General features: G+C 40.3%; 1 protein-coding gene across 1 annotated transcript; it reads right to left on the bottom strand.

Moving 5' to 3' along the window:
- Nucleotides 1-9099: 9099 nt before the first annotated feature.
- Nucleotides 9100-10335, bottom strand: LOC147462347 (blue copper protein-like). The gene is made up of 2 exons (XM_086525986.1): nt 10090-10335; nt 9100-9676 (listed from the first exon to the last, which is right to left on the bottom strand). Exons 1-2 carry the CDS (start codon nt 10301-10303, stop codon nt 9252-9254), a joined length of 639 nt encoding a protein of 212 aa, XP_086382112.1. The 5' UTR covers nt 10304-10335; the 3' UTR covers nt 9100-9251.
- Nucleotides 10336-12762: the final 2427 nt, after the last annotated feature.

Here is a 12762-nt window from a genome sequence, read left to right as displayed (position 1 = left end):
GAATGTGGAGTACAGTATATTGTGTAAAGTCCAAAAACAAAGGGGAAAGCAACCTTGAATGAAGGGGATGTAAATTGAAGGGGAATGCAACCTTGAATGAAGGGGATGTATGTTCCTTCTCAACTTCTTTGGATAATGAGGAGGATTACTTGTATGGATATCATAAGAATCGAGCGAACGAAATTGTTGACCATGCCAGTAATGAAGACCTCCAAGGGAGGGTTTGTAAAGCTCAATCACGTTCTGAAGGACGGTAGTTTGGAAAAGCAGAACACAGCAAATGCAAGCTACCCCTTCAAAACCTGTAGGATGAGTCCAGGAACCGATATTTAAGAAACACTATGCAGACGTTTAGAGACTTGCTAATGAGCGCTGACCTAGATTTCAGACAAGTGGAAGAATCAGGACACTCTGCGTGGACCATCAGGTGCCTATCCCAAAAGCATTTATGCTTGGGGAATGCTAAGCCATATACCATGGTAGTATCACCTATGGATCCAATAAGTCAAATGCCAAAGATCCATCCTTTAGAAATTGATAATCCATAGTTGGATTATCAAAGCCAAAGGTCCATGTTTCAAATGAGTTTGCATTGAGAGCGGATATAAATGTGTTAGAAAATCACCAGCCTGCCTAGAATTAGCTTAGGTATGGCGATATCGGTTTAAAAAGTTAGGAAGCATGAGGTGCAAGCCTAGGTTGTGGACTATGAGTTCTAATACCCTTATGCCATGTGCTTAGCTTCACATATCATAGTTAGCACAATAACAAACCCTCGGCGAATTAAAGCACCTCCAATATTCGGTGATGCCTCAAAGACGGCAAAGATGCTTGTATGAACAAGAGTTACTTAGGGGAAAGCACGATTACAGAATGAGTTACAAAGACAAATGCCAAGCCTATGGTTGTAAAAACCTATTTTTTCATTTGAGCGCTATTCTAAGCACATGGGTCAAAGAGCTCTAGTTGTATGCTAAGCAATTCAGTGAACGGGACTTTGCTAAGAGCATTTGGAATTGTATTAGATAAATAGAAGCATTTGGAGTGGCCATACAAAAAGCATTGGATAACCAGCCATTCATGATAATCTCTTGTTGCTTGTTGATGTTGGTCAAACAGTAGTAAGCACACGTGTCACTGACGACACTAAGCCAAGCCCCATACACTTTAAGCTACTCAAATCTCAACTAGTGCTTAACACCAGTAAATGGTCTTCTCATAGTTTGGTAAGCCCTCTCAAAAAATAGTTATTGCTTTGCTAACCAAAGGAATTCAGTTTGGGCCTTGTTCAGAAAGAGCTTTGGTTGAATTTCCTAGTAGCATTTGCTTCCAAGTAGGAGAAAACCTACAGATTTTTTGAGAGGTATCAAAATTGAATTTGAAAAAGAACAATTTAAAGGCAAGTGAGGAAGAATTTAAAAGCCAGAGAAGAATTGACTTTTTCAGTTGAATAGATTGATTTAAACATGAATTGCCACTTTATCCTATCCAGTAGAACTCTCTATCTATGATTTAGCTTGTCATGAAGAGGGGGGGTCAAAGATCTGCGAAGGGGTATTCGGGATTCTTAAGAAAAGAAAACCCCCAAGGCATTAGGGGAGGCAATGTCCCTAGAGTTCAATTGCTAAAGTTGCTCTTCTGGAAAGGGATTCATTTTGTTGTGCAATAGGTGATTTCTCATGCTATAGAGGGTAAAATTAGAGTAGCTCATGATCTGACACCATTTGCCTTCACTTTTATTCCATATCCAACATCTAATGCCTTTTGTTTCGATTCTGAGAGCTGTTCGCTGCTCAACTGGTGATACCATTGAGATGAGTGTCAGGAGGACACTAGCGTGAGAGGAAATAAAGAACATACAATGAGAGAAAATGATTAATGACAAGAGCTCCTCCTGCTAAAGAGGCTTCAAAAAGTAGAATTCGAATCCACCTGGTCGACTTATTGTTGAATCTAGAGATTACCCACTCCCATATTTGTTTAAGAGATACATTGAATCCTAATGGAATGCTGAGAAGTGTGGAGACTCCACCTTGTTTGATAGCTTTGCAATCTTGCCCAAAAAGCCATTGGGGGATGGGAGATTGAGAGGAGCTGATACCAATTTTAGCATGGTTATTAGTTAACCTTTGAACATGAATTGCTGCATTATGAGGAAATCCGCTACCATGACAAAAACTTCATACAATGTGGTAAGCATGGTAAGGGGTCTCCAGTTTGAAAGTTCCCCCTTATGCCCCCTCTTGTGGAGTAATTTAATTACACATGTATTGATAGCAATAGGCAAGGCAAAGCTTTGTGCTTGAGGGCCTCTTCCCACATCTAAAGAAGCAATGGGGCAAGGATGTCCTCGAGAGTGTGGAAGGACCGACTAGGAAGAACATTGATTCCTGGATTCTTACTTGTTTTGAGATCTTCAATGGCTAGCTTGATGTTGAAAAGGGAGAGAGCTTGATTTGCAAGATCCTTCGAATCGAGCAATCTCAACTTTAGGAGCTATCAACAACCTACCTTTTGAATTTAACGAGGGCTTGTTGGAAAGCTTAACATCCCTAAGAACCTGTCATTAAGGATTCTACTATGCTTCTTAACACAATGAAGATCCTCCCATAATTGTTTCCTATCAATTGACAAAGCCGGCCACATAGATAGAGACTACATAACAAGGCAAGGGCTTGAAAATAAAAATACCACACCAATGCTTGCTACATGTCCCAAGAGAAATGGTAGAACCCCTTGAACCTCTAGGTGTGGTTAGAGGAGAACCAACAATGGAGGGTGGAGATTTATGATAACCTTCTGATCAAGTCTTCACCCATATCTTTGATTTCACAAGAAGTTTTGGACAATTCTCACAATAATTCCCACATTCCCAACATCATGAGCTTCTGCGAGGGAGGCACCGCATACCTAGCTAGGTACGATTGGGGCCGACGGTCCCCTGTCCCCAATATCATGAGCTTCTGTGAGGGAGGCACTGCATTCCTAGCTAGGTACGATTGGGGATAGGGGACCACCGGCCCGATGGGGGGCCCAGTGGTCCACTGCCCCCAATCGTACCTACCTAGGTATGCGGTGCCTCTCGAGCAGAAGCTCATGATGTTATGCATTGTATGAAAAACACTGAAAAATGCTCTATTTTCTTACACGAGAAAATCTTCTTGTGAATTTCTTGAAGTGCCACATTGTTGTTGAGATTGCCAATAAGCCAACCTTTGAAGCTTCTTGGATTTGGCAGGTCAATGAGACCCTTAACATTCCATGAGACTAACTTCATCTATTAGACCTTTTGTCTTTTTTGTTCTTGGGTGTGATCTGAGTGACTGATGCATGTGCTCGTTATTGTCGTTATGAATATCCATGGGGTGGGGAGGGTAACTGGTGGGGAGGAATAATTTCCTTGTTGGCTTGGTCAAGGAGAGGGGAAGCTTCATTGAGATCAAGTAATGTTTCCCCATCAAGCATGTTAACTTGCTGCTTGAGAGCTTTGAAGAGTTAGTTTCAACTTCATCAAAATTTGAGACTTAGAAGCTAGCTCCTTCGCTTTCTTTAAAAACTGGGAGAGTAGCTAGGATTTAAAATATGTTGGGGTTTTTGGTCATTTTTCTTCTCTGGGGCTACATTAATTTAAGGAGTTTTTAGCTATTTAGAAATCATGTGATGCTTGTCCACCTTTGTGTGCTTCTTGGGAAGGAGAAGTGGGGGGTTTGTTGGGGTGGGGGGGAGGGGTGAGCAGAGCAAAGTTACCTTTAGCTTGACAGTGGAAATAGGGTGTAGGGAGATTGACCCCCTTTGAAACCGATGCTCCCCCTGAGCCTCAACCCCCCCTCAAATATTAATGGTTCTCCACCAATGGACCAACCTCTTCCTTCAGATTCTTCTCAGCCCCCCTCAAATATTAATGGCTCTCCACCAATGGACCAACCTCTTCCTTTAGCTGCTTCTCAAGATCATCAAGAACCTCTTCCTTAACCTCCTGCGAGCCCCAATGATCAGGTCAATGGAGTAAATACTAAATCTGACTCTTCTGACTGTGAATATGAAATTATCAAAAGTATGAAAGTGAACTCAGAGAAACTATCAATAAACTCAAGGCTGGTAAAACTTTTGGCATTGATGGCATTCCTATGTTCTTCATCAAGAATTTTTGGCTCCTTACTTTCTCAAGGTTTGGGAAGAAGTTACTAGAAAATGAGCTCTTCCTGCTAGCATTATCACTAGGGTAGTCAAGCTTATCCACAAAAGGGAGACCAAGGAGGATCTCAGTAACTGGAGGCCCATGACCTGTCTGACTTCTATTTACAAAATCTTTGCTATGTCCCTAGCTAGAAGATCAAGCCCCATCATGGATAACATCATTCTTTAAGAGCAGAGGGGCTTTATTAAAGGAAGGTCTATTCTACATGCCACAATTTCTCTTTGTGAGGGTATGGAGCATGCAACTGGCTTTCTACTTCTTTAAAGTGGATTTTGATAAAGCCCAGGGTAAAGTGGGATTTTATTTTGCAGTTTTTGTTTGATCTTGGATTTGGCAAAAACTTTATTAGTCTTGTTCACATTTATTTGGAAATGCCTTTGCTAAGATCTCTATTAATTGAAAACTCATTGATCTTATTAAACTGATGAGATCCATTAGGCGAGGTTGCCCTCTAGCCCTCCTCCTCTATGCTATCTCCTGAGATGATTTGGGATGGCTAGTCAAGAAACGGGTGTATGCAAGATCAGATGTACCCAGTTTTGGTAGTTTATGCAACTTTAGAGTGCAAAAAAGAAAGCTTTTTATGCAAATGTTATTGCATGATACCCTAGCTATACTCATTTCTAAGAGCCAAGAATTGGTGGTCACATAAAAGCCATATGTACTAACACACCAAAAAGGCCTGATTTCTAAACAAACTAAAGAAAATAGTACCTACTGTGTGTAAGGAATCTGTTGGTTTGACCTGTTATGCCCTGTCACAACATTGTGATCTTAAGATAAATTCTTTTATAAGTCTCTTGTCACTCACTTAATTTTGAATTAAACTTGCACATGAATCTTGCATATGCTTAAAGAGAATATTTGGAATTATTGGAGTTTTTTTGCTCATTTCTTTAAATTATTAGTAATTATCTTTGTGAAAAATTCTAGTAATTCTTACATCACTATTTCTACACAAGATATCTATAGATGCAAGGCTAATTTCTCAAGATCCTACAGTCATGTGCGTATATAATTATGCGGAATGTGGTGAGACGAAAAAAACTATACTTTAACAGTTGAATTTTGATAGATTTTCCTTGGAAAATTTACATTGAATACATTAGATGAAATTAAACTCTTATAAAAAATATGATAAATAAAATAATTAATATTTTCTCATGGATTTGATATATATTATAGTTTGTGGTACAAGGAGCCCATAGAAAAAATATAGTGTGCAGTTAGGCTTCATAAGCTTATCTTTTATCCATTTTACTTATGTGCAACCTTTAGATTATCCTTAGTGTACATCTTAGGGTCAAAATTTTATCAAAGATTAAAAAATCGAGTTTTTTTCATTCTCCAAGGGTATATTATAGCATGTCAATCCTAGTTGGCCATGCTAGCATACGAGGTGTAGATAAATGTGTTAAAAACCCTGAGTGTCACACTTTCCACCTAACTGCCAAAACTAGGTACACCTGATCTTGCACATACCCAAACGTCCGCAACAATAGGGTCAGATTAAGGGACTCAATATTGTAGGCTTAGACAAAGAGTTATGTTTACAAATGTTTGCATATGATACAAATGCATTGCTTAGAGCTCATTCTCAATGCACTGATGCATTTCTAAATTGTCTTCAGATATTCTATTAAGCAAGTAGTCTTGTAATCAATCATGCCTAAAATGGCTTTCAGGGATCTGATGGAAATATTCTAGCGCAGGTCTCTGCCTGCTGGCTGTCAAATTTTACAGGATGGCAAAATTTCAGGTTCCTTGGGATTCCTATGGGATTTAAAGTCAGCTTATCTCAAAGGAGGCAATGGGTAGTGGATAAATTCAGGAAAAAGGTTTTCTCTTGGCAATCCTATCACCCAAAACTAGGCTCAAGGACTTTTGTTATGTTGCCCTCAATTATCTTCTTCCATTCTCGTTGGAAACTGACAAAGTGTTAGCTTATGCAAATCACTACTTTGTCTAGAAGATTCCCTTGGGGAGGGTTTGATGAAGTCTAGAAAACTCCTAAAGTGGCTTGGGATGTATGTTGCCAACTTATGAAAATCACTACTTTGTCTAGAAGATTCATTTAGGGAGGGCTTGACGAAGTCCCCAAAATTCCTAAAGTGGCTTGGGATGTATGCTGCCTACCCAATGGAGAAGATGGACAACAAATTGGCAACAAAATGGATTCTTAGATCCATCTCGTTTATTGATTTTTGGGCGTGTCTTATCAAGAGACACTCCCATAGATTCTTTTTGCAAGATTACAAGGTCTAGACCAACTTGTCAGTATGGGGTCGGTTACTTCCCTCTTCAAGATCAAAGATCCTGGCCAAGACGTCTATGTAGGCTAGTTGGGATGAAAGAAATCCTGAAGAGTGGGAAACCAAGGAAAGCCTGGAATTTGTCTACTCTTGCATTGAAGGCATATTAGAATTTCTCAACACATCCACCTTTTTGAGAAGCTTTAAAGAAGAAACTTAACCTCAAATGGGAAGTCCAGTGGAGTGCCAAGCAATGGTCTTATAGATACAAATGTATTTGGACCAATAAAGCACACTTTTTTGAGTTGGCTCATTCTCCATCAAGGTATTTGGACAGAGAGCTCTCAAGGTATTCTCCATCAAGGTATTTGGACTATACAGAGAGCTCTCAAAGCCCATATAGGTCATGGGAAGTGCCATAGATGTGCTTAGAATGAAGACATTCAACATATTTTCCTCAAGTGGCCCCAATCAAGGAAGCTTCTTTAGGTCCTTCAACACTGTTGTCAAACTCTTCACCCACAACCATTTACTTTCAAAGAGCTACTTTTGGGAGAATGCTTTCACCTTGATATCCCCTTATGGAGCATTTGCAGAAATCAAATATTTGTGGTTCAACTTGCGTCAAAGGAATGCTACCTTGTTTGGCAACCAACTTCAAGTCTACTGTCATCTTCTTCTTAGGGAGCGCAAAAGAACTGTTGATTGCAGTCTTCATCTTATCAAATATGTATTTTTTGGTCCCCTTCATCTTCATTAGAGAACTTTTAGTTGGAAAGCTTGGAGTGCTGCCATGCTCAACTACTACTCCAAAGAGAGAGGTATCATGAGAAACGATAGCTTTTTCCTTGCAAAGCCTCTTTCCCTTCCTTTAAGGTTACATTGTAATCTTTCCTTTCTAATTTAACATTTCTTGTTTTTCTTAAAAAAGAAGGAATATACTCTACACTAGGTCTTCCCCCTAAAAATCTACCCAGTTTGAAAACCTAGATGAGATGGGTAGTGCATGGGGAGTCTTGGGAATTCAACCCAATAATCGACAAGGGCAGACCGCCTTCGGTTAGTGTTTGGACCAACAAAATGGACCTTTGGGTGGGTTTTTTTGGTGGTGGTTTGTGTGTGTGGGGGGGGGGGGGAGATGGGATGGGATGGTTTCATAAGCGATTACCCTACACTAAGATCTTAAAAGTTGGCTACATGCAATTGTAGGCTACATGCACCTTTAAAGGGCCCTCATAGCCCCCTTGCCTATGCCTTGCAAACGATCTCACTCAAAGAATAGCCATAGCTAGCCTCAATTAGCGTTCATGCTTGCAAATAGATAAATTCAATACATACATGTCAAGAGACTTTGGACTTGTATGCCTTTGCCCATGTCTAGCATGCAGAAAGTGAGGTTAGTTTTAGATGCTTCCCTACCTTATAAAACAAGGTGAAGCCTCACTTAGGGTAGAGGACCCGGTTTAGAGACGCTCAAATTGTATGCACCAATTCAAGGAAATTTAAATCTTTCTAATTCAATCTCCCATAATATGCTATGATTTTGAATCAACATGATGTCAAAAGATAGCTGATGTGAAACTCTTTCGGTATAAAATGTCTCCCTCATCAAGTATTTAAATAATAAAAAAGTTATGGTGGTTTTTTTCAAACACTACCCTAAGGCATTCTAAAACGATCTAGCAAAATGTAAAGGTAATGTGGCCCTTTATTCTTCCCCCCCACCCCCCCCACACAAAAAAAGTCACAATAGTGAGTTAGATAGAATTAGCAAAACAAAAAAGAATTACATGAAAAACCCTGCATGGTTGTGGTCCGGATGGATGAAGCTTCTCTCTCGATGATGGAGTTGCCAGAGTCCCCCCCGTATGCGATGGTACTTCTCTTTTGCTTTGTAGTTAGCAACTCTATCTGCTATGGTTTTGTGGTTTGTTCCTTGTCGGAGGCTGGGTTGTTTATGGTTAATTTCTTGCTATGATGGAGGTTGGGGCTCTAGGTAATGTGGCCCTTTTGTGAAAGGTCCCATAACAAAAAGTTGGCATTTCTCTTAAAGAAAGTCATTTGAAGCCTTAAATGAAGGGGCCATTTTCAAACCAAAATTTGTATGCCTTTCTCCCTTCTCCAAGGCATGTTTTAGCATGCCAGGTCAACATTGAGAGAGAGAGAGAGAGAGAGAGTGAGAGAGTGTATGGAGGCCTTCACGAGCGTTGCGCACGCTCTACATTCATGAATTGTACATACCAAAAAACTGCAAGTCCTTCCACAAATTGTGCATACCAAAGAAGTGGATTGAGACAAGATTGTTACAGATTTAGTGAGCCAAGTATTGAGACAAGATTGTCCATTCTAAAAAATAAACAACCTAAACCATTTTGTATGCTCTAAATCACACAATCCTTGAGAGATATGCTGAGATTACAACTTTATGCTACCATGATATAAACAAGTTTCGAATTTCTTGACATTTTTTTTCTCCAATTGTCGGCGAACAAATTTATTCTTACAAAATGATGACTAGACACCACCCTAATCTCTGTTCTTTTGGGAGCGTCTTATTAAGATAGCACGCGTACCTCTTCTTATGGATCATGAAATGTATCAACCTCTTCTTCTTGGGCTCCTAAAGCCAGAAATCTCTAAGCATTGGAGATCTGTCTAATGTCCAATTCTTCTTTTGCTTTGAGTACAAGGGATTGTGCCAATGTCTCTCTTATTAGTAAAATGTGGCTCCTACCAAAAGCATTTTAAATAAAGCATGCATACTAACTATATGTACAAGGGGTAGCTCAAATGGCCTGAGCCTAAACCAAACGAAGAGTGCAAGATATGGACAAGATCATCAAGGCTATGCAGACTGGGGTGCTGAAATAGAGTTTTGATGATGAATTTCGACGGAAATTATTGCCGCTATTAAGGGTTGGATCATCTAAATGGGAATCAAGAGGGGGGGTTAGTACTTTTGGTGAATCATTGTCAACTTCCTTAGGAGGCGATGTTGTGTCACTTGTTGAAGGTGCTTCATGCTCCACCGCGATGCTCAAGCGCAACCCTTGCTCACAATGTCCTGGGACACCACATATGAAATAATATGTCTCTGCACTAATCAATGTGATCACCATGTTCCCCATTCCATTGTCTGATGTAATGGGCTTCTTGATGTTGCAACCTTTGTAGTCTTCCTCGGTCACCAATAGTACGCTATGTTGGCCAGCCGGATATGGAAAATCTACATTGTAGGAACCAAAAAAGAATTCTTCATCAATTCATGCTCACTATCCTAGTTACCATCCACTCATGCTTCTTTGTTCTCTCTCTCTCTCTCTCTCTCTCTCTCTCTCTCTCACACACACACACACACACACACACACACACACACACACACCCCTCTAGAGATGGAAAAACTATTTTTATGAGGGAAACTACAAAGCAAGCTCAATGGTTTCAACTCTGCCAATAATTCCAATCAACTGATTCTAAATCAAAATTGTAAAATCTAGAGATTACTCACTTAAACCATTGTTTGGGGAGAGGGAGAGAGATTGTGCAAGTGGTGTGTGTGTGTGTGTGTGTGTGTGTGAGAGAGAGAGAGAGAGAGAGAGAGAGAGTTGGGACACAAAGTGAGGGAAGGAGAGAACTCACATAGCTCATCGCCCACAGAGAACTTGAATTGGGTCGACCAACTTTGTAAATCATTGCCTAGGCCCCATCCGACGGAGTCTCCCACCGTGTATTGAATTGCGGAAACCATTTTGAAGCTTAACATTGCCACCATGAAGGCAAGCACCAAGGCCATGCTTTCTCTTGAATGCAAGAAGAAGCTCTTCATGGATCCATGGATCCTAGCTCTAGCCATGCTTCCAAAAGATGGTGGTCGTGTATGTTGTGTTAGCAAGTTGCACTTTTATAGGAATGACACAAGAATCTTGCCTTGTGATTTTGAGCAATTGTTTCCATCTTGCCTACCCCATCTAAGGCTATGTCACTCTTTTTTTTTTTTTTGGGGCACAACTCACAATTGTGAGTCAATTATATTGTATTTGTAGAACCAAAAAATTACAACTTCTAGTCATGCTCGTGCCTACCCCATCTAAAAGGCTATGGCACTTCTTTGCATTTCTTATATGTAAAAGCCCCACTACTGAAGCAGGATAGGATTTGATTTATGCCTATTTGCATTTGGTGAAGTAAGTAAGCGCTACTTTTCTCTCTGTAGGAATTTGCATTGTGACACTTTCGCTTGACATTGAGAGCACTTCGATTTTTCTTACTCACTTTGTAGGCCTCTAACATGGCCTCCAGCAGGCTTAAGCTTTTCTAGTACAAACTTCGGCATCCACGTTCACTCATGGGGGTGGACACACACACACACACACACACGAGAAGATTTAGAAATTTTCTCATTTAGAAAAACGGTGTCTTTTCCAGTGTTTTGCATACAATGAATAACATCATGAGCTTTTGCTCGAGAGGCACCGCATACCTAACTAGGTATGATTGGGGGCAGGGGACCGCCGGCCCGGTGGTGCCCCCCCCCCCACCGGGCCGGCGGTCCCCTGCCCCCAATCGTACCTAGCTAGGTATGCGGTGCCCTCCCTCACAGAAGGTCATGATGTTGAGGTAAGTCACAATGTGGGAATTATTGTGAGAATTTGTCCAAAACTTCTTGTGACAACGCAGTACATGAACACTGTATGCACCATTCTAACAAGGTGAAAAATCACAATGGCCTACATAAGAGGATTTAAAAAAAGAGTGTGTGTGACCCACTACTGAATGTCCCTCTGTTATGAAATAAGAAAACAAAACAATGAAGGGGTGTTGGCATAGCTGTAAAGACGTGTGGCTTTAAGCGCAACCATTATGGTTCAACCTCTACGACATGGGTGTCATTGTGAGGGTGCAATCCCGTAGAACTAGTTGATGCTCATTGCTTCACAGACTGTTAAAAAAGAAGAAATAGGGAACAACTAAGAAATAGGAAAACAACTATCAACTATCTCTCACATGGTCTAAATATGCAGAAGGCAATGCTTAGTTAAAGCCCTCATACAAGCAAGGAATACAAGATAAAGCTTACTTTGTGGCACGAATCTACAAGCTTTGTCCAATGGTCCACAATTGCTCCTAAGAATTCCAAGGTTTACTAAGCCCTTATGTAGGTCGTATACATATACATATATATATATATATATATATATATATATATACATACACACACACACACACACATATATATATATATATATATATATATATATATATATATATATATATGGAGAGAGAGAGAGAGAGAGAGAGAGAGAGAGAGTTGCTTGACTTACTCACACGAGCTTTCTAAAATAACAAAACTTTTTTTTAGCTATGCTCACATTATGTGAAGGAAAGATATGGGAGCAAAAACGAGTTTATCACTTCCACTCTGTTGTGGAATGAAAGGAGGACATATGCCCACCTTCGCATCTTGCTTTGAACTTTGTCCATTGCCCACTGAAACCTTTTTGAGAAGTCCTCACCCCTAAGGGGGCTCCAAGATGGTGGGAGATTTTTCCTTTTGAGACAACCTCTCCTGACCACTCAAAGGGGTAACCGAGTCATTTTTTGTCAGTAAAATCAGTCTCAAATTCTCCATATTACACTTGGATCTAAAGGCAATGGCAAACGTTTGGATAATTTCTAGAGCCTTCTTCAACCCAAACCCTTGAATTTCGCTTGTTGCAATGCTTGCCTCCAACATTATGACAGGCGGATGAGAGCTGATTGCGAACAATACTGGCGCTAGTGAGCAACCTTTTTTGGTTGACCTTTTAACTTGAAAGGCTCCCAAAATTCTGTTATCAAACAACAATTCTCTGAAAGGTTTCCAACTCCTAGGGTGCATATTATTTGGCATATTCAAGGTTGGAAGCCCAACACTTTCATAACATCGTCTACGTATAACCGAACGATCTGGTCATACGCTTTGTCTAGGTCAAGCTATAAAAGGATACATTCTTGATCAGTGAAATTAACATGCTCGATGCTAATCATAGTTTCCATTATGTTATCATAAATTGGTCTTCCCTTGAGGAAGTCGTGTTGGTGGGGAGTGAATGTTTATTAAATAGTGGAGGTAGCTTAAGGGAAATTGCTTTGGCAATGATTTTATATGCAACTGTCATCATTGTGATCGATCTCTAGCGTTAGACATAAGAACAATAGGGAAGCTTTGTGATAGGTATGATGAGACCCTTTTTCACTCTTGTTCACAACACCCATCGGCAAGAGCTTTGTTTACCAATCGTGTAATAGGAGTCTTTATGTCTGCTTAGCATT

This window comes from Adiantum capillus-veneris, chromosome 2 (genome assembly GCF_014529385.1).
Source record: "Adiantum capillus-veneris isolate H3 chromosome 2, ASM1452938v2, whole genome shotgun sequence".
Lineage (NCBI taxonomy): Eukaryota > Viridiplantae > Streptophyta > Polypodiopsida > Polypodiales > Pteridaceae > Adiantum > Adiantum capillus-veneris.
The sequence above is the reverse complement of the archived record's forward strand: the minus strand, read 5'-3'. Positions and strand labels throughout refer to the sequence as shown.

Bases quoted from the DNA above. Each gene is read 5' to 3' on its own strand.
- LOC147462347 (XM_086525986.1), bottom strand. From the start codon at position 10,303: ATGGCTAGAGCTAGGATCCATGGATCCATGAAGAGCTTCTTCTTGCAT. The intron at 9,677-10,089 runs GTGAGTTCTCTC...CCTACAATGTAG, and splicing joins CTCTGTGGGCGATGAGCTAT to ATTTTCCATATCCGGCTGGC.